The sequence below is a fragment of the Ostrea edulis genome, chromosome 10 (assembly GCF_947568905.1).
Source record: "Ostrea edulis chromosome 10, xbOstEdul1.1, whole genome shotgun sequence".
NCBI classification, from domain to species: Eukaryota; Metazoa; Mollusca; class Bivalvia; order Ostreida; family Ostreidae; genus Ostrea; species Ostrea edulis.
Window position 1 is genome coordinate 25857047 of NC_079173.1, and position 22210 is coordinate 25879256.

The 22210-nt window shown below is 35.2% G+C and overlaps 1 protein-coding gene across 2 annotated transcripts in view; it reads left to right on the forward strand.

Moving 5' to 3' along the window:
- LOC125665641 (putative aminopeptidase-2) overlaps positions 1–22210 on the forward strand; it is a 117095-nt gene that overhangs the window by 12456 nt on the left and 82429 nt on the right. The window contains exons 3-14 of one of the 2 annotated variants that reach the window (XM_056152346.1): positions 431–589; positions 718–829; positions 1694–1817; positions 6093–6247; positions 6852–6965; positions 9706–9840; positions 12612–12677; positions 14409–14474; positions 17296–17483; positions 18795–18892; positions 20029–20165; positions 21012–21215. In XM_056152346.1, the coding sequence (XP_056008321.1) occupies positions 431–589; positions 718–829; positions 1694–1817; positions 6093–6247; positions 6852–6965; positions 9706–9840; positions 12612–12677; positions 14409–14474; positions 17296–17483; positions 18795–18892; positions 20029–20165; positions 21012–21215 (1558 nt within the window). Of the gene's footprint in view, positions 1–430; positions 590–717; positions 830–1693; positions 1818–6092; positions 6248–6851; positions 6966–9705; positions 9841–10323; positions 10343–12611; positions 12678–14408; positions 14475–17295; positions 17484–18794; positions 18893–20028; positions 20166–21011; positions 21216–22210 lie in introns of those variants that run through there. The other variant, XM_056152347.1, reaches the window with a different exon arrangement.

Consider the following 22210-nt stretch of genomic DNA (forward strand, 5'->3'; position numbering starts at 1 on the left):
ACTTTTCAAGTTCCATAGGTATGGTTTAATTTTTCATTATTTTCCTATATTTTCCTTTTAAATATGTATATACGTGTTACCTATAGGGAGAGCTCCGCTCTCACGGCCCTTTGGGCCGTGAGAGGGCTTCGCCCTCTATAAACTGGTCCAAGAACCGAACCTGGGACCCCAGCTTTACTAGTCAGGTACTCTAGCCACTCTGCTATTCAGGTTGTTATCCATGTCCGTAAAGCCATAACTACTACATTCCTCCTTGAAGTTTCCTCAATTTGTCTTCACCCTCAAAGATACACCACCCAGATTCTTTTCGCCCCTTCCCTCTGTCGGATTGATAAAATATAGACATCATGTGATGATGTGATATATATACATGTTTATATATATATATAAACAACAATTTATCATAAGATATGAAAACCTTTTTTTCTAGATATCTGGCAACGACCCAGTTCCAGCCGACCGATGCCAGGAAAGCTTTCCCATGCTTCGACGAACCCGCATTCAAGGCCAACTTCACAATGAAAATAACACGTCCACGTGGGTGGATTTCGCTGTCGAATATGAATAAACGTGAAACTCGGAATGTTGGGTATGCATCAATGAACATGTTAATTCAACGGTAGATTAGATACGCTCTGACACCAGAGTTTTTTTTTGCATAATCAAAAAGTATTGTCAATTAATTATTGATCGCAACTTTTTGTTTTTTGTATAAAGTACTGCGGAACAGCAGGATATCTACCAAACGTCTCCAAAAATGTCCACGTACTTGGTGGCATTTGTTGTCTCGCAATTCAGCTCCAAGCGGCAAACTTTTACGCATAACAAAGTGAGTACAGAAAATGCCTGATAGTGTCTCGTTTGTGTTAACTATTGATAAAAAAATTAACACCCCTGCTGGAGTGGAACAAACGTTCTACAGTTCAGCCATTGACTGCTTACCTACCATAGTCGCCAATTAACCCGATTTTGTTGGGTTACACCCGATTTTTCGACCTTATTTTTAATGACCTCGCGGGTTATACCTTTCACACGATTTCCAGGTTTGGTTTCGTAAATTAGATCGCTCGTGTAATTTTCAGTTTGCAACACAAGCTTGGATCTACGTAAACGATGCCGATGGTCCTGTACGTTACAGATAAATTATCAAAGCAGGTGTTAACAATTATCTGCAAGTTATTTTGACAAATCGAGGATTGAAGTCATTAAGTAAAATGGCTTCCACCAAGAAGAGATCCTTATCAGGGTCAGCAGACATGCCAACAAAAAGAAAACGATGCTTAGGTACCTACCAACAAATCTGGAAAAACTACTTTACATTGATAAAAAAAGTTATTGATTGAGGACAGCATTAAGCTTATTGTCCATTGCATAACTTGCACTTGTCTATTAGGTCTGGATCTGAATATAATCTGACAACACATTCCAAACGCAAAATCATGTAAAAAATACTTAAAACAAAAGTCATCTATTTACTGTCGTAATTCTTGCGATCATCTTTGAATGCTAATATTGTAATTAAAGAAAATACACACTGAATTTGGATCTGAACTAAACAATGAAACCGTATATATGCCTTCTTATCATGTAAATTTAATGAATATATATCCTGTTTTACATGTATCTCCTTAAATATTTGACAGCAAATGTTGTGCTATAAAGGGAAATGTCTGATGTTTGTTGATATTTGTAGCCATACATTGCCTGGGCCCAGCCCTCGGCCATCAACCAGACCGAGGAGGCCCTACATGTCGGGGTGACCATCATTCAAGAGTATGAAAAGTTCTTCAACATTGAATTTCCTCTTCCTAAACAAGGTCAGAATTTGTCAACATTGAATTTACTTTTCCTAAACAAGGTCAGAATTTGTTAACATTTCCTTCTCTTCTTAAACAAGGTCAGAATTTGTTAACATTTCCTTTTCCTAAACAAGGTCAGAATTTGTCAACATTGAATTTCCTTTTCCTAAAAAAGGTCAGAATTTGTTAACATTGAATTTCCTCTTCCTAAAAAAGGTCAGAATTTGTTAACATTGAATTTCCTCTTCCTAAACAATGTCAGAATTTGTTAACAATACCTATATTTTTTTCCCTCAATTTGAAAGGCCCAGGCCCTTGATATCAAGACCTAAAAACCCCAACCTGTTCTTTGTTTGTGAAGCATCCTGTCCTAAACATATATCCATTCACTGCTGGGAGGTTCCAGGTATGATTCTTAATTCTGGAGCTGCACCAAACCTTAAATGTTGAACATAGGCAGTCACAGTTCTAATCACCTTGCATTAGAGGTGAAACTCGTGTGTCTTTCAGATTACTCTAAAAACTGAGGTCCTTTAACACATCAGACATTGTCACTGTTAATTAACAGCCCTCATTACAGGAGCTTTGATTGCCATGCCGAGGTCTGCAGTTGTGGCACCTTCACTTATATCGTATAATTTTTTTTTCCCGTGGGTCTAAAATTTGGCGATTTTCTGGCTTAAAGGTATGCTAATAATTTTAGCGAAATCAATTTTTGCGGCAGGGTTGGGTGGTTAAAACCACCCCCGGTTTTAACCAGCGGTTTTAACCGTCCCGGTCAATACTCCCTAAGTGGTCAATACTGGTCAATTGAGATTTAAACTGTCCATTTTCCTATTTTTGTACATTTTTTGCAAAGATAAATTAAGTCTTTTCATTATAATATATGGATCAATTGATTATCAATAATTTTCATTTATATATAATTAGATGTAATTTCATAAATTTAATATATCTGGTTTGCTGAAACTGGGATCATAATATCTTCAGAACTATAAAAGAGGGTCACATATAGCATAACTAGACAATAGGATCTGCTTATACATGTACCTGGACAGATTAAGAATAATAGGTAGCTGGACATTAGATAAACACAGTGATTTAATATGAATTGGGTGACAGATGCTGTAGATAAACAATGTGTTGCAATGTACAAAGCAGGAGATGTACCTGAGCACAGGAAACAGAGTTGACAGGTGTTAATTAAAATACTCTGGGACCAGTGTACATGTTATTGTTATGAAAACATCACCAACACACCACCTCAAATGATTATGTAAAGGGACTGATTCACGATTTTTGATAAAAATATTTTTCATTTTTGATGAATATAGCTCATTTAATGTTGACAGCCAAAATTTTGACCTTCTGAATGCAAGAATAAAAGTAATATATTAGCCTTAAATATGTGTTATGTAAACAAAGACTCGAGTCTTTTTATGTAAACAAACAAACAAGTGAAATATTGATTTTGCAATATAATGCATCTTAATTTTGCATAGTAACAAATTTTAACTTTTAGATGACACATATTTCACCCCAAAAATGCTTGAAATGTGAAAGATATGATAATACTAATAGATCGATATCCATTTCTTTTGAAAATTTTGTAAACAATAGCATACCGCAATCTTTGTTTACAAAACAAATAATAAACTCTCTAAAATGAGATTCTGTGATGATGTATCACTTTAATTTTCATGAGAAATCTTTCAAACACATTAGACAGTAGATTTTGATCATTAAAAGTGAAAAACAAAATTTTGGGTAAAATCGTGAGTCAGTCCCTTTAACAGTTAAATGAAGATTTGAAACAATAGGTAGTTCTTGATAAACTAAAGAATTTAAACAGAAATTATAGAAAACACTTTCCCCATCATACTATCTATGGCTTCAACAAAACATAGTTTAGGAAATACCACAATTTTCCTCTCACATTCACTTCTTGACCTGCCAAGAGACACAATCATGAAGCTTAGAGATCCTATTTGGAATTTCTATGATTAGATATTGTTGAGGACAACAAGACCACAGCAAGATGTAAAGACTGCAATGCTGTTGTCAGTGCCAAAGTAATACGGCTAGGAAACAGTTTTTAATTTTTACAATAAACTTTTACATCTTCCCCAATTTAACAGAGTCATTTACATTATTTATTTAACATTATGACTTGCAAGTATAATATAAACTGATAGTGCATGTTATGAATTACAGTATTTACCATAATGGCCACTGAAACATTTAAAATAACCAACAACACAGACTATAATGACCAAACAATTTTCAATCAACCAGTATTGACCGGTTTTAACCAGTATTGACCACCGGCCTGGTCAATACTCATATTGACCACTTTTTTGCCAACCCTGTTTTGCGGACAAGGAAAAGTTATCTCTCTTGCAAATACTGGAGTCGCAATTGCAGGGCTTGAACCTAACTTTTTTTGTCACTAGTCCAGCCGGACTGATCGGGGTATAATTTCAACCAGTCCGCAGAAAAATTTACCAGTCCAACAGAGTTTTCCAGAAATAATTAAACATATTTAATTTTGTTAATGTTATTAAAATGAAATTTAGCTCAATATGTCTCAGACAATATTGTAACACTTAAATGTGGGATTTATTTTTATACCCCCCGAATGAAGTTCAGATGGGTATATAGGAATCACTCTGTCTGTCCGTCTGTCTGTCTGTTCAGATTCGTGTCCAGGCCATAACTTCTTTGTTCTTTGACTTAGACATACCGTATTTGGCACACAGGTGGATCACCATTAGACGATGTGTCGAGTACCTTCATGACCTTTATATGACCTTGACCTCAAGGTCAAAATTAAAGGTATTTTACAATGGATTTGTGTCTGGGCCTTAACTTTTTAGTTCTTTGACATAGGGATACCATATTTGACACATGAGTGTATCACCATGAGACAATGTGTCATGTACCTTCATGACCTCCATATGACCTTGAACTTTTACCTTAAGGTCAAAATTGATTATAGGATTTTGACATAGTCATACCATAAGACATGGGTGTATCACCATGAGACTATGTGACATGTACATTCATGACCTTTTTATGACCTTGACCTTTGATCTCTAGGTCAACATTATAGGTTTATGCCATGGATTTGTGTTCGGACTATATCTTCCATTTTCTTCTACAAAGGCATACCATATTTTTACACTCAGGAAAGAGGTAATTTATACCTATTAACAACACCCTTTGGGAGATTGGGGTAAGCGGGGGGTATTCTTAGTGAGCATTGCTCACAGTACCTCTTGTTACGAATCAGATTCGTCTGATATCTACAGATTGAAGCATGCCAAACGTGTGTATAAGATTTCATAAGTATATGCTTTAGAAAATTAACCAGTCCCACTGGACTGACTAAAACAAATGTCAGTCAGTCCGCCAGACTTTTAACCAGTTACAGACTGACGGGCATATGTTAATTTCAAGCCCTGAATTGGGTGCATATTTGGCGTGTGAAATTTTGGCCAAAAGCTATCCAACCACTAAAACAAGCCAAATTTATCACCGGACGGAAAAAACCCGCTATGCGGTAACTGGTGATGTCCCTGTAGGTGTGAATATATTCTAGAACAGGACACAGAACAGCATGTAAACAAATCGAGAATTCTGCATCTCACACATCTTGATGCTGAACAAATTGTCATAATTTTTTTTCATGTTTATAGAGACACACTGATTTTGACTATGAATTACTCTGTTTACCTTATCAAAATGTATGGCTCATGAAGGGTGTGACCGGTCGACAGGGGATGCCTACTCCTCCTGATCTCACCTCTGGTATATCCAGGGGTCCATATTTACTCAACTCTCTGTTTTGTATTCCTTATAGGAGTTAATGAGATTGATCGCTTTTCGTTATCTTTCATGAGAACTTCATTAGAACGAGGGGAACCATTTGGTCTGACCAAGGTCTTCTGGACAATTTCAAGTTTACCAGGAGAGAAGTGTTCATAGTTAAGAAAAAATATTTGAAGTTATTACTGGACACAGCAACTGCTAATGACTCTCAAGTGTCTGTAGACCTTATTTGAGGGGGTGGGGTGTGAGGGGGTCAATTTTTTTTTTCAGTTGGAGGAGTAATATAAAATGAACTTCTAATGAAGAACTGTGCACATTATCCTGAAGACTTTTAATACAATGTGTGTCATGTGATATCAGAAATTTAAATGCACTTGCATTTTGATAAGATTTTTTATTTATGGTAAAGTAATGGTAGCTTTTCGAGATAATGGTGTGATGTAGTTATGGTAACTTTTACAGAGATGATTGCCGTCCCAGACTACCCGCTCGGGGCGATGGAGAACTGGGGGCTGATAACATACCGAGAGACGGCCATGTTGTTTGATCCGGATGTTTCATCAGAATCCAGCAAACAAAGAGTGACCCAAGTCATCACTCATGAACTCTCACATCAGGTCAGAGGTTAAAGGTCACAGATTTTAAATTACCAGAAAGGATCTGTATTTCTCCTAATTCACATTAATTGTATTGCATGTAAGTCTTTGACTATTGAGAAATTTTTCATCTTTTGTATTCCGTCCAGCAGAAGTGAAAAACAGTTTAATTTCTTGTTTGCATTTGCCTTAAACCACTATGTATGTTTAAGAGTAGTCAGTATTTAAAGCTTGCCCAGTTTTGATTTTCCCTACTCAGGATTTTGGGACAGGTATCAAAATTTTATCAATAAATACAAAAAATGAAGCAAAAACTATATACATGTACATGTATACGTGTAATAAATAAGTGTATTTATATATCACAATTAAGTTTTTAAAATTTCTTTTTCCATTGATACATGTACATGTATGTATATTAATTAGAATTCAGATACCTGTGGTGTGGGCAAAATGCGCAAAAGTGAAATATGAAGGGTATGTTCAGGTATATTGTAAATGCGTGCTTTTTTACCATTGTGAAATGGTTTGGCGTAAAATTCATAGGATGAATTGTGTGTTTGAAATACTGTAACACCTTGCAGTACATTGTGATGTTTACGTAATTTTGTTTTGCGATTTACAGTGGTTCGGTAACCTAGTAACCATGAAATGGTGGGATGACCTGTGGCTCAATGAAGGATTTGCCACGTTCATCGAGTACTGGGGAGCTGATATTGTACGTCCTTCTTGGAAAATGGTAAGGCAGGACTACAATTCACCTACAGAAATAGGTTACACGTTTACTAAATATCTGGAAATATCATACCCTGTATTTAAATTTCTGCAAAATATGATATGCAAAAAAAAAATTAATTAATTAAATAACAAAAATAATTAATAAAAAAATAAATAATGACAAACTATTACATTAAAGAGACACTACAGCTCATTTTCCACATTTTAATAAAGTGTTTTTAAAACCATGTATTGATAAAATGATAAATTTCATATCGATACTGACAATTTTGAACAATTGGGATGCATCAATTTACTCTCAACTGCGCTTTGAAGATCGTTCGGAATTCAAAGGTTTCTTCATGCTGACTCGGACTTTTGAATGCTTATTTACATCACGTGGTTTTGAATGACAGCAAAGGTGTTCTGTAGGAAATTATTTAAATTCCCTTCAAGGGAGTCCACACTCACCTTTCAAGTATAAGATTATTCCCTGCTCCTTATAATAAGTAATTATAAATCATTATTTCAACAGAAACCTTCCATGTTCCCACTGACCGATGTTTTTACAACTAACACGTGTCGTGTTCAGATAAAAATAGCACCTACTTTTAAACGTGGTGTCTTCGCAGCTAGTCTCAATGGCAGATTTAGGGGGCCAGGATCCCCCTCCCTTTTTACCCCACAGATTGTGAATGAAAATCCAAATTTTGCACTAGAATGGCCGATTACTTTGGCTAATCTTTGACTTTCACACCCCTCTTCGGAAATCCTAGATCCGCCACTGAGTTACATGTGTTTCTCCGAGCTCTTTGTTTTCCAACGGTCAAACTGATACCAAGGTAAATTTTATTTCACGTATGAGTTTTATCTCATTCTAATTTTACCTCTTTTCTCACAGAATCTGTCAAAATTCTAGATCTATCAACTACACTTTCTCTCTCTGGACGACATGCTGCACTGTTTACTGTCTATGCGCATGTGTCTGAAGACTGAAAGGAGGAGACTCGATATTTTGTGTATAGGCCATCAAAAAGTATTAATTTTTACGTTAAAATGATAATTTTTAACTTTAGATAAGTGTTATTTTCGCAAAGTTCATACTTTCAACAATGCAACAAAAATTGAGAAAGCGCTGGGAAAATTGTCATTTCATGATTTTTGCGCAAAATGAGCTGTAGTGTCTCTTTAAACTATATGCTGTAAGCTTTGGAATATTTGTATTTTCTTGAAGAGTCAATACTCAGTGCAGTCCATTAGGAAAATATGTAATACATCATACTAAAAAGTAAGAAAGAGTTATCTCCCTCAGCATCAGGAAAATTCTGACCTCTTGTCATAAAAGTGCATGTAGTCGGGGATTATTTTAGGGTCTGTAGGGGGTCGAAATAAGGCCCCATTCTTAATGATAAAAAGCAGGTATTTTTCCCAATTTTTGTTTTAAAATTGCCCAACAATGAAAACAAATCAAAGCAGGGTATCCTTATTGTTCATAAATCGTGAAGGCTCACAGATTACAATTTGTTTTGGTCTCTAGCTATTTATTTAAATGGTCTTGAAATCAAGACCTTAAAAAAACCCTGGTAGTTCATGGTTACAGTAGGTGCAGATCTATAATTGTTTATTATGTCAATAACATTTGGTTTTGATGTCGGGAATAAAGTTCACTGTGTCGCCTGTCTAAGACAGCAAATTGGCACTCGCAGATTTAGCTGGGCAGTTCATTTAGGCTGCACTTAATTCAAGCATGATTGATTCACAAAGCAGGCGGCGGTCAGAGAAAAATTAGAAGACTAAATCACAAAGTATGGTGGTCAGAGCAAAGTTAGGAAATTCTAATAAGGGACATGAGATGTATTAACAAAAACTACATGCATTGACTAATGTTAATATACCCCCCTCCCCCAATAAGATAAAATAGATAATTGATTGAAAGTAACAAAGACTTAAAGAGAGTGAATGCACTCTGACATCCAATATATAGCTCATGTAGTTAATGTTCTCCAGCTGTCAACAACATACACTGTTTGTTGTATTACACCGATTGTCGTACATTTCAATATTAGATATACTGTAGAAGTGTTTATTTACGCTGGGGGTTAAGTACGCGTTTTTCCACTTCCAACATTACATGAGGGGGGAAAATACACGGTAACTGGATAATATATTGTATAAAATATTTATAACTATACGTGTGTGGGAAATTTATACGCGCATTTATACGCGCTTATTACGTGACCGCATAATATATGTAAATTCCCCCCCATGCATAAATAACCACTTTCACAGTATGTAACAATGCACAAAATTTCACCGAATTTCTTTTTAGCAAGATTATACATTTTGATTGTTTGGGGCGAGATTAAAAGACTGTATGATGTCAGATAAAAATCTAAATTCAAAGAGTTAGGGGGAGGGGGTAAAAACTCTGTATGTTAAGTGTTTGTCATCTGACATTGATTACACTTCAATGGAAAAAGAGAGAGTTTGACAATTGACTGTAATAATATTACATTATAATGAACATTTAATAGATTTAATGTACGCTTTCATTTATGAAAGGGTATAGAGTGCATGTTGTTTATACTCGTATGTTTTTACTTCTTAATCGATTAGTTTCAACATATATCATATTTAATTTTAAGAGGGAATAGGGGTTGGGGTCTTGGTGAAAACAATTTAGTTTTTTCAGACATTGAACTTTTGATGTTGCCCCTTATATCAGAATGTGAAAGGTGTGAAAATTGTTGTGTTCCTTTCAGCTGGAGTCCTTCACAGTGTCGGAGATGTTTACTGCCTTCGACATGGATGGCTTAACAACTTCTCACCCCATCTACATCCCAGTGGAGAGTCCGGACCAGATTAATGAAATCTTTGATAGCATCATCTACAACAAGGCAAGATCGTAATATCAGATGTATTATCTACAACAAGACAAGATCATAATTATCAGATGTATTATCTACAACAAGACAAGATCATAATATCAGATGTATTATCTACAACAAGACAAGATCATAATATCAGAATGTATTATCTACAACAAGACAAGATCGTAATATCAGAATGTATTATCTACAACAAGGCAAGATCATAATTATCAGATGTATTATCTACAACAAGACAAGATCATAATATCAGAATGTATTATCTACAACAAGACAAGATCGTAATATCAGATGTACATGTATTATCTACAACAAGACAAGATCATAATATCAGATGTAATTATTATCTACAGTCCCTGAAACGTTCTACTTTACCATTTTTCCGTTCGCTCACCATGCGTTCACCGTTCGCTTTCCGTGTATTCACCGTACGCTCTCCGTTTACAGTTTTGCGTTCTCCGTTCACTGTCATTCGGAACATCAAAGTCAAAGGATCGATTTTCATAGCAAGGTAAAAATGAGAAAGGAACTTGTGCATAAGAGTGAAAGTGAACTTCTTATTATATCAGAAATTTTATTGTGAAGTACAAATATCAGGATTATCAACTGTGAAAATTCAAGGAAAACTGCAGATCACTCATCAATATCAAAGAATAGAATAAATCATTGTTATTATCATTACAAAACACAAATATTGTTTGGGTAAAAAGTGGAAGAAGTTCTGAATGAGAGAAAATGCAACAGCCTTCAGTTATGAATTTAACCCTTATACATGTGCATATAGCAAAGAATGAGCAACGAGTGCTGGTACGTGTACGGAAATGAGACAGTTTCAGTTAATAAATACCTCACCCCCATCTGAATTATCATTTTAATATTTTCAAGTATGGATAAAATCACAATTTATTATATTTTAGTTTGTCTCACTTGACAAGAATTCTATATACGTTTAGCATTTTTCTTACCCCCCCCCCCCTCTCTTATTTAAAAAAACTATACTACACTGTACGTTTCAATGCACATTCGTGCTCAAATGTCAAATTGATTTGACAAGTATTTCTGATTATTTTACGCCTATCTTTATGAGAGACATTGTCAAGAAATATATTTACTCCTTTCCCCAAATTTAAAAGTTTTGAACCGTTTGTTTCTAATATAAAGAGGAAATATTTCTCGTATATTTTTGCCCCACATATGATATACGTACAGTTCAGTGCAAGAATATACAAATATTGCACAATCTAAATGTAAATTGATGGTCACACTATTTATTTTGTACGTATGTACATTAATTCTGGGATTATTTCCTCAGTTCGATATACTATACCTGTATTTACAGTGAAGTGAATTACGCAAAATCTACGTGGGAATATACCTTTTATACCATTTAGAAGCATTCAGGTGTCAACACGAGGTACATGATGTACCTGTTCTACCCATGCTGGTTGTTCAATGCATTTATCTCAACTCCTTTCGGGGATGTTTTTTTTTAAATTGTGTGTAATCCAAACGACCGCGCTTGTAAATTTTGAAGTCATTCATGTGCATCTGTAAATTCTTGGCGATAATTACTATATACTTAGCTAACTTTAATTTACATGCATCATTTATACTCTTGTATTAAGAAATGTAATACTATGCATCTCAAGTCAAAATATATAATTACATGTAGCATACCGAGATGACGCACCAATATTCATGATTTATGAAAATGTCAAGAATTCTAAATATTATAGAATATATGTTTCTAGTTTTCATGTATAAACGTATCTGTATAGAATATGTAAACAATGAACATATGTAATTTGCATTGATGTATTTGCACAAAAATGAACAAACAGATGAATTTATATAATATATATTCTCTACCTGATTATAAAGTAAGTACAATCCAAGGGAAAAATCCGAAATATACCGAATGAATAGACCATTTTGCGTTTACCATGCGCTCACCGTTCACTTTGCGTTCACCGTGCGCTCACCGTTCACCAAATTGCATGCGTTCACCATTCGCACTGCGTGCGTTCACCATTCGCTCACCTTGCATTCACTGTTCGCTCTGCGTGTGCTCACCGTTTGTTCAGCGTTCGCTCTGCGTAAGTTCACCGTTCACTCACCGTGCATCCACCGTTCAAATGGGAAAGTAGAACGTTTCAGGTACTGTACAACAAGACAAGATATAATATCAAATGTAGTATCGATCGTCTACAGCAAGGCGAGATCATAATATCAGATGTTGTGAAGAGCAGTGAGTGTATTTATGCTCAGACAAATGTTTTGGGACCGGAGTCTGAATATTATGAAAAGTTGCAATTTTTTTTTCTGAAAAAAATTGGAATTTCATTTAATAGCTATTCTAGGATTGATAAGATCAAGTGATTTAGTGGAATAAAAAAATCTTAGAAAGTGACAGTAAATAGAAAAAAATTGAGGTAAAGTTTTGAATTCATTATTTTTGCTATTAACACACTTCTCCATTTGGGGGGAAATGGTACCTTTTATGTTTCTGTAGTATTCACATTGTTACATTCCTTCATCTAGCTTAGTCCTGTGTATAGGGAAGTAGGACTGGTGATCATGTAACCCCGATATCTGAATCTGATATCAAGGAAGTGGTGGACTGAATTCCTGATATCTTTTATAAGGTGGCTCGCTCATCAGAATGTTGGGTTTCTGTATGTGAGAGCAGACTTTTTAACTGATATCTTTTACACGGTGGCTCGGTCATCAGAATGTTGTGGTTATAAGAGAATATACATTTTAACTGATGTCTTTTACAGGGTGGCTCAGTCATCAGAATGTTGCGGTTTTTTATGGGAGAACAGACATTTTTAAAAGGTCTCCAGGTAAATAGTATTTTTGTGTATATTCTTCCGCTGATTTTCATGTTTTCGAAACAGAATTGTAAGAAGTGACACAGAGTTGTAAGAAGTGAAACAGAGTTGTAAGAGGGATGTATCAACTTGCCTGTTTCTTTATTCCTCTGCATATTCAATGAATGTGTTTACGTTTGTGAGTGTGTTAATGTTTTGTGAATGTGATTGTGTTTTGTGAGACTCAGTGTGTTTTTGTTTTGTGAGTGTGTTTATGTTTTGTTTGTGCATTGTGAGTGTGTTTATGTTTTGTGAGTGTGTTTGTGTTTTGTGAGTATGTTTGTGTTTTGTGAATGTGTTTGTGTTTTGTGAGTGTGTTTGTGTTTTGTGAGTGTGTTTGTGTATTGTGAGTGTGTTTGTGTTTTGTGAGTGTGTTTGTGTTTTGTGAGTGTGTTTATGTTTTGTTTGTGTTTTAGGAGTATGTTTGTGTATTGTGAGTATGTTTGTGTTTTGTGAGTGTGTTTGTGCATTGTGAGTGTGTTTGTGTATTGTGAGTGTGTTTGTGTTTTTTGAGTGTGTTTGTGTTGTGAGTATGTGTATTTTGAGTATGTTTGTGTATTGTGAGTATGTTTGTGAGTGTGTTTGTGTATTGTGAGTATGTTTGTGTTTTGTGAGTGTGTTTGTATTTTGTGAGTGTGTTTGTTTATTGTGAGTATGTTTGTGTTTTGTGAGTGTGTTTGTATTTTGTGAGTGTGTTTGTTTATTGTGAGTATGTTTGTGTATTGTGAGTGTGTTTGTGTGTTGTAAGTGTTTTGTGAGTGTGTTTGTGTATTGTGAGTATGTTTGTGTTTTGTGAGTGTGTTTGTGTATTGTGAGTATGTTTGTGTATTGTGAGTATGTTTGTGTATTGTGAGTATGTTTGTGTATTGTAAGTATGTTTGTGTTTTGTGAGTATGTTTGTGTATTGTGAGTATGTTTGTGTTTTGTGAGTATGTTTGTGTTTTGTGAGTGTGTTTGTGTTTTGTGAGTATGTTTGTTTATTGTGAATGTGTTTGTGTATTGTGAGTGTGTTTGTGTTTTGTGAGTGTGTTTGTGCATTGTGAGTGTGTTTGTGTTTGGTGAGTGTGTTTGTGTATTGTGAGTATGTTTGTATTTTGTGAGTGTGTTTGTTTATTGTGAGTATGTTTGTGTATTGTGAGTGTGTTTGTGTGTTGTAAGTATGTTTGTGTATTGTGAGTATGTTTGTGTTTTGTGAGTGTGTTTGTGTTTTGTGAGTATGTTTGTGTATTGTGAGTATGTTTGTGTATTGTGAGTGTGTTTGTGTTTTCTGAGTGTGTTTGTGTTTTGTGAGTATGTTTGTGTTTTGTGAGTATGTTTGTGTATTGTGAGTATGTTTGTGTTTTGTGAGTATGTTTTTGTGTTGTGAGTGTGTTTTTGTGTTGTGAGTATGTCTTTGTTTTGTGAGTGTGTTTTTGTGTTGTGAGTATGTCTTTGTTTTGTGAGTGTGTTTTTGTGTTGTGAGTATGTCTTTGTTTTGTGAGTGTGTTTTTGTGTTGTGAGTATGTCTTTGTTTTGTGAGTGTGTTTTTGTGTTGTGAGTATGTCTTTGTTTTGTGAGTGTGTTTTGTGAGTGTGTTTGTGTTGTGAGTATGTCGTTGTTTTGTGAGTGTGTTTTTGTTTGTGAGTGCCTTTATATCTCAGCTTGCCTAGTGAATATTTCTATTGCTCCGTGTGCCAACATGAATTTTGTTTATTTTACTTTCAGGATTACTTGCAAGAAAAGAAATACTCAAATGCCTTCCATGATGACCTGTTCAATGCTTTGGATCAGGTAAATGATGTATGATATTAAGAACGTTAGGCTCAGCGGTTTAGTGCTTTGGATCATGTAAATGATGTATGATATTAAGAACGTTAGGCTCTGTGGTTTAATGCGTTGGATCAGGTAAATGATGTATGATATTAAAAATGTTAGGCTGCAGTGGTTTAATGCTTTGGATCAGGTAAATGATGTATGATATTAAGAACGTTAGGCTCTGTGGTTTAATGCTTTGGATCAGGTAAATGATGTATGATATTAAGAATGTTAGGCTCAGTGTTTTAGGCTGCCATATTAAGGGTGAGTAGATTGAACCCCTGTAGTGACACTTAGCACTGTGACATATCAATTTAAGGAAGTTGGCTCCTCAGCTTTTGAGCACAATTGTGCAGGATATTATAACTTTGTATGTATGGCTTTGATAAGCCAGTTTCGAAATAATAGCTCTTTTGTGTAGGAGGTGCATTAAGTGGAATAACTCGGACGTATCTCGAAACTGGCGTATTCTGATCCCATTGGTCCAAATATATTATACATGTACATCTTACAGTGATTTTTAAAGACCCGTTTTAGGTCTGAATATCGGCCCTTTCCCCTCCCAAAAATTATCAATTTTTTCCCAATTTAACTTGCATTTTTCCCAATAATAAAAACTGGCGAAAAACGTAATTGTTAAAATATAAGTTTAATTTGAATAGTTTATATAAGACATGACAAAGACGCATCAATTCTAGACGATTTAGAAAGAATTGTGAAAAAAATTTAAGAGCTTAAAGAAAAGAAAGTCAAATATGTAAAATAAAAGAAGAATGACATCAATTTGTGTGTGATTTCTTGTTTGATATGATATATTCAGCATGTTTACAATAATGTCTAGGTTTTCCCAATTTAATCAAAATGCTGACAATTTTTTGGAAATCGAAAGCCACAGGACCCTTTTGAAAAATCACTGTCTTATTCTATTACTTAACCCTATTCGGTGGGGAAAAAATGTTGTCATTTTAAATTTTGAAAGGGTTTGGCAGTGACTACATTTTGTGGCGGAAGGATTGATTAATAAAAAAAATTCTAAATCTGCATAATTTTACAGTGTTTTGTTTCATCCAGTATATCCTCTATTTTTATGATACAAGTTAGTTAATAAGACATGGAATTAATTCAAATGTTGTAATTCATTAATTTGGTTGATATGTTTTTCCAAACAGAACACCAATAAAAATATTCTTAAAAATGTTTAAATTAATTTACCCAATATTTTATAAAAAATATCAGTATTTTGGTCAATAATTCAAAAATTTTGTTCTATAACCCACACTTTTTAAAGTTCCATTTGAAATTTTAAGACAAGACTTTGTAATTTGTGTGCAGTTTTAGAAATTGACATTACTCCTAATATGTTCTTTTAAACTCTCAAATTCTCTGTCATGAATTTTCCCATATCTCAAGTGCAAAAAGGTCATTTATTTCCAATCTACTAGTTTTAAACTTTGTTTTTATATCTGTATTATTAGACAACTTGATGTATCCATTTTATGCAATAATTTATTTGAGTTACTTATGTTGTGTTGACATCAACCGACAAATCAAGTTTGAACGAATAAATCTTGAGTAATTTTTAAGTGCAAAAAGGTCAAGTTTAAAAAACTGTAGCTTGATAACGAGCACTTTGAAACCCAGTTTTCATTTTCCTTCAATGTAGAAATCAAAAATACACTTCCCAAAAAATTGACAATGCAGTAACTACAAAACTAAAGTGCAAACCTCTTTAACACATTCACACTTCTTGTAGATATTCATTATAAACATGTATTATGATACAGTGTATATATCTATGCCCCCCTTCAAAGAAGAGGGGCATATTGGTTTGCACCTGTCGGTTGGTCGGTAGACCACATGTTGTCCGCTCAATATCTTGAGAACCGTTCACTTGATGATTATGATATTTCATATGTGGGTTGGTTATGAGTAGAAGAGGACCCCTATTGTTTTTCAGGTCAAAAGGTCAAGGGTCAATCTTCATAGAAATATACTGTCCGCTCAATATCTTGAGAACCCTTTGCTTGACAGACATCAAACTTAGTACACTGGTGTATATTCAGGAGAAAATGACTCCTATTGATTTTGAGGTCACATGGTCAAAGGTCAAGGGTCAAACTGGACATAGTAATATACTGTCCACTCAATATCTTGATAACCCTTTTGCTTGACAGACATCAAACTTGGTACACTGGTACATCTTCAGGAGAAGATGACTCCTATTGATTTTGAGGTCACATGGTAAAAGGTCAAGGGTCAAACTGGACATAGTAATATACTGTCCACTCAATATCTTGATAACCCTTTTGCTTGACAAACATCAAACTTGTACACCCAGGTATATCTTCAGGAGAAGATGACCCATATTGATTTTGAGGTCAAAAATCAATTGTTGAACTGGACATAGTAGTATATTGTCTCCTATATTTTAAGAATTATTTGCTTGATTGACACCAAACTTGGGACACTGGTACAGCATAAGGAGTAGATGACCCCTATTGATTTTTAGGTCACATGGTCAATCCACTCTTGACATAGGAAGATATTGTCTGCTCAATATTTTGAATTGATGATACTACTATCAATTAGATGTGTGTGTATAACCCTTTTCAATTTTGCACCATGGGAGCGTATGTGGTTTACAAACATCTCGTTATTTATATGATTGTATATAGAGAGCCCAGACAGAAAGGAAGCATTTTCAATATATATATATATATATATATATATATATATATATATATATATATATATACACTGTATAATTATATATATATGATTGTATGATTGTATATAGAGAGCTCAGACAGAGGGGAAGCATTTTCCCGCCAATATTAAAGACATCATGGACACCTGGATCTCCCAAATGAACTACCCAGTTGTCAAGGTTACCAAGAGTTCAAGTGGAGCCGTTCATGTGGAACAGAAGCGATTCCTTGTTAATGACCCCTCCACTGACCCAGGACAATTTGTTTCCAAGTTCAAGTAAGTCGGCTTACAATTGTGTTTAGCAGAAATGTTCTTATACTGTATAAGTGGTATGTTTTAGTTTGACACAATTTCAGGAAATTCAAAAAAAGAAATTTATATGGGTGTATATATATTTAGCAAGAGCTAATTCTAGTGACTTTATAATTCCAAGAAAAATAACTGTGTTACCTCCGATATGGAATAAATATTAGCGATATTCAATTTAGTGATCCTGACACTATAATAATGCCAAAATTAAATCCTCGCTAAATATTCTACTTATACGGTTAAATCCTCGCTAAGAATTCCTAACTTAATGATATTGATGCGTTCGAATTTAGCATCTATGTTGTTGTTGTTGGTTCCTTTTTATTTCCGTGCAGAATTACGGGTAATGTCCACACTAGTGGGCCCCCTTCCAGGTATCTGGCTAGCTGCACGCATGGTAGATCTCACCTCAGATCTCCATTTTTCCGGTCTTGAGGGTCGGTAGTAGAGAGCTTCCATTCTCTACGATCTTTCTCCGTCAGCTCTCTCCATGATAGCATTGGCCGACCAACTCTACGTCTCCCAGGAACTTGTATGTTTAGAGCGCACTTGACTGCACTGCTGGATCTGACAACGTGGCCATATCAGCAGTCTCCTTTCCCTTAAGATGTGGTCGAGGTCATCGATGCCAAGCCGCCCCAGCGATTCAGTTGAACTTACAGTGGCCATATCTGTTTTATCATGGCCCTGTCATTGCGTAGTAGGCGGTGAAGATTTGGCTTGGTTAGTGCCCAGGTCTCACTGGCATGGAGCATAGCACTCTGTATGCAGGTGTTATACACTCGACCACGGGTCTTATACGACAGGTGGCGTGATGCCAGTACTGGTAGCAGCTCCCTGAACTTCTTCCAAGCAGTCTTCACACGTCTAGTGGTTGCAAGGTCACAGCCACCAGCTGCGGAAAGCATGTCTCCGAGGTAGCAGAAGGAGCTTACAACCTCCAACTTGTCAAGTCACCAACCTGGATATCACTCTGCGGCCTGTCGTCAAGAGGGCGAGCTGTTCCCCTGCATCTTGAACATCTAAAGTCAGGGTCCACAGACAGGCGCATGAGCCCACTGCATTTCTTGTGCACCCAGTGCTTGCAGCCATTGCAGAAAATACTATCGCTGCCTACACCTGTACGACAGACAGCACATGGGCAACTGCCTGTACTGCAGATCAGGATCTTGGTTTTGCCCGCATTCACTCTCAGTCCTTTCCTTCCATAGCTTCTTTCCAAGTCTATGTCACTTTATATTGATGAGGACAAATCTAACAATAACCCTTGTTTTGTAGTTACATATGGAAAGTCCCATTCACATTCAGAACCAGCGATGATGGGAATTTTGATGTGTCTGATGCTGATGTGAAATGGATCATGGACTCAGGCAATGGTAAGGGCATGGCCGCACTACAAAAAGGCAGGGAATTGTTACACAGGCAAATGTGCCTCACATGAATTTCACGTAAATTGCTTTTCACATGATTATTTTCGTTTTTTCACGCACATTTCACATAAAAAAAATTCACGTAAAATTCATGTGAATTTCACATGAAATTGACGTGAGGCATATTTGCCCGTGTAGTTCATGTATAGCTGAAGTCTGCACCACCTGAGAATACTTACATAGTAATATGACTAATTATGCTACTGTTATTCTTGAGAAAAATATTTTTAATAGTTGTTACCTGTATGTTCTCATAAAAAAATTGTAACTTCCTCTTTAATATGGTCCCATTCTATCCTATGGGGATCCACCCTACCCTATGGGGTGCCACTCTACCCTATGGGGCCCCACCTTACCCTATGGGGCCCCACCTTATCCTATGGGACCATGATTTAAACAAACTTGAATCTGCATTACCTGAGGATGCTTTCATGTTGATGTGATTAATTCTGTCACATTTGTTCTTGAATAAGAACAAGAATTTTTCCTATATATCCCCATATCAAAATTTGATTCCCGTTTCTAGTTTTACTCTACCTGAGGATCCATGATTAGAACAATTTTGAATCTTTACTCATCAAAGAAACTTTCACATAAGTTATGTCTTTTCTGGTCTCGTTCTTGAGGAGAAAAATATTTAAAAATGTCATCATATTTTTATCATTTATGATCATCTCCCCTTTGAAAAAATTGAGGCCCATCATTTGAAAAGTTTTGAATCCCCTTTACCTAATCATCAGTTGAAATTGGCCCTGCATGTAGTTCTGGAGAAGTGGAAAATGTGTAAAGTCTATGGACTGAGACAGACGGATGAAATGAAAACAAATGATCAGAAAAGTTCACTTGAGCTTATAGCTCAGATGAGTTGCTAAGTCAAACATTGCTTATAGATATGGGTATATTATTTACTCCTCTTAATAAATATGTAATTATGTTATAGAAGGCAAGGTTGACTTTTTAATCTGTCAGGACTTGATAAGTGATATAATAAAAGTTTTGAAAATTTAATACGTCCACGATTTTAAATCATAAGGACAGTCTTGTTTCATCCTGTGATTGTATGAGGATCTTTTGAATTTTAGACATTCTAGGCAGCTCCTACCCCACGGGGCAGGGGAAGTGGATTCTCGGTAATGTGCACCAGTATGGTTTCTACAGGGTCAACTATGACGATGATAACTGGATGGCTTTGATGAATCAACTTAAACAACAACACACGGTAATCTCTCAATAATTCAGTCCATTCAGGACAGTGAATACTTTAGATTCCTTATTTTGATACGCGAAAACTTAATATAGCGAAATGATTCGCACATGTTAAAATTGTGTGAACATTGTGTCGTCTGTTAATCAAGAGTTATGCATTTTAGCAACAGAAAATTAAAAGCGAGTAATTTTATTTCACGAGTGATGCCTCTCGCGAAATTAAGCAATAAAAAATTCCTCATGATTGTATATTTAGGAATCTACCAGCCTGATTAAAACCTGGAGCCCCCTTCTCCTATTGTCGTCAGGCGACGATATGAGAATTAAAATGAACCTGGTTTTAATCAGGCTGTGGATCTACAGTATTCAAAATTGATAAAGTATTTCTGAATTTATAGAAATTGTCTGTACGAGTTTTAATTGTTCTTAAAACAAATATAATCTATGGTGAATTTTTTTGAAATTCACTCTTATTTTTGTATTTGTCCCAAAGCAGAATACTTGTATTTCTACAGATTTTTTTCAGTAACATGTTAGATGTGAAAAACTCCACCAAGTCCTCCAAAATTTTGTGAAATTGATATATTTTGTGCATTTATGATTGATTTGTAAAACCACTCCTTAATATAGATCTGTCTTCTCTTGTTTTGAATTTTTTTTGGTGTAGACTGACTGATTTATTAATAATGTATGTGTCTTCTGTTGGTGTTGGAGAGGAAATCTATAAGAAATATGAAATCATTTTTTGTTGATAAATTTGGGTATTACAGTAAATGGTAAATACATTTATGGACACATATAATGTGTTCAGTCAAGTTTGTTTACATGACAGTGCTTAACATTCTGTTTTCTGTTACAGAAAATTCCCCTGCTGAACCGAGCGCAGATAATTAATGATGTTTGGAACCTTGTAAAGGCGGGAGAAGTGTCGGTAGATGTGGCTCTACACAGCCTGGAATATCTGGACACAGAGAAGGATTATGTCCCCTGGGCAGCGGCAATGAGGGAGCTCGGTTATCTGTCTGACATGCTTAGAGAGACTGAAGTGTTTGGGGACTACCAGGTTTGTTTTGACCACATTTCAATAAATTCAACCAACAAAATTGGCACCCCCCCCCCCCACCACCACCAAACCAAAGCGATCTCTCCCAACTATGCTTGCATCAGCAAAGAATTCTCCATGCCATCTGTAAACTTGTTTTCAATCATCTGCTCGGAAAAGAGTATAATCTGGACTCTTTTGTTTTTCGATAAAAACTCACACTTTTCATGAAAAAAGCGTGAACAAAGAAAAGTTACGGATGGTTCATTTTTGAGGCCCTGCAGTATCAACATAGAGATCATCATTGTCAACACACGCCTTCAAACTTAATTTGCATAATTTGATTTCTACTGTTAAAATTACGGATATCCATTTCTTTAAAATATGCATTTCTCTATTCTTTCAGTATCTACATTTTGCTTTTAAAAACATGGAACACAGGTTTGCCTATGTATAATTTTTGTTCAAAACTTACAGCAGATACGTTGTACAAAATATGCAAGTTTGTATTTTCTGATGCAAATTCTTCAGATTTGTTAATTTTGGCCAAAAATTAGAAAACGTAATTTTCACCTACTTTGTGACCTCCCTGTAAACTTGGAAAGTATAATATTGTCTTATATCTATTAGTAAACTGATTGTAACTTTTCCATAACTTTTGTCAGGTATAACTTTTTTGTAACTTTTCCATAACTTTTGTTGGGTATAACTTTTTTGTAACTTTTCCATAACTTAAGTATAACTTTTTGATAACTTTTATGAAATATAACTTTTTGATAATATTTTTTGTAACTTTTGTGAAGTATAACTTTTTTGAAGTACTAACTTTTTGATAACTTTTATGCACTTGTTGTATTCATGTTGAAATAAAAGATGATAACTTCTACATAAGTATAACTTTTCTGTACCCGAGTTATAAGTAAAGTATAACTTTATTTGAAGAAGTGGTTCCAAACTCCGATAACTTAGTTATAACTTTTTTGTAACTTTTCTTAGTTACGTAGTTCGGTATGGGG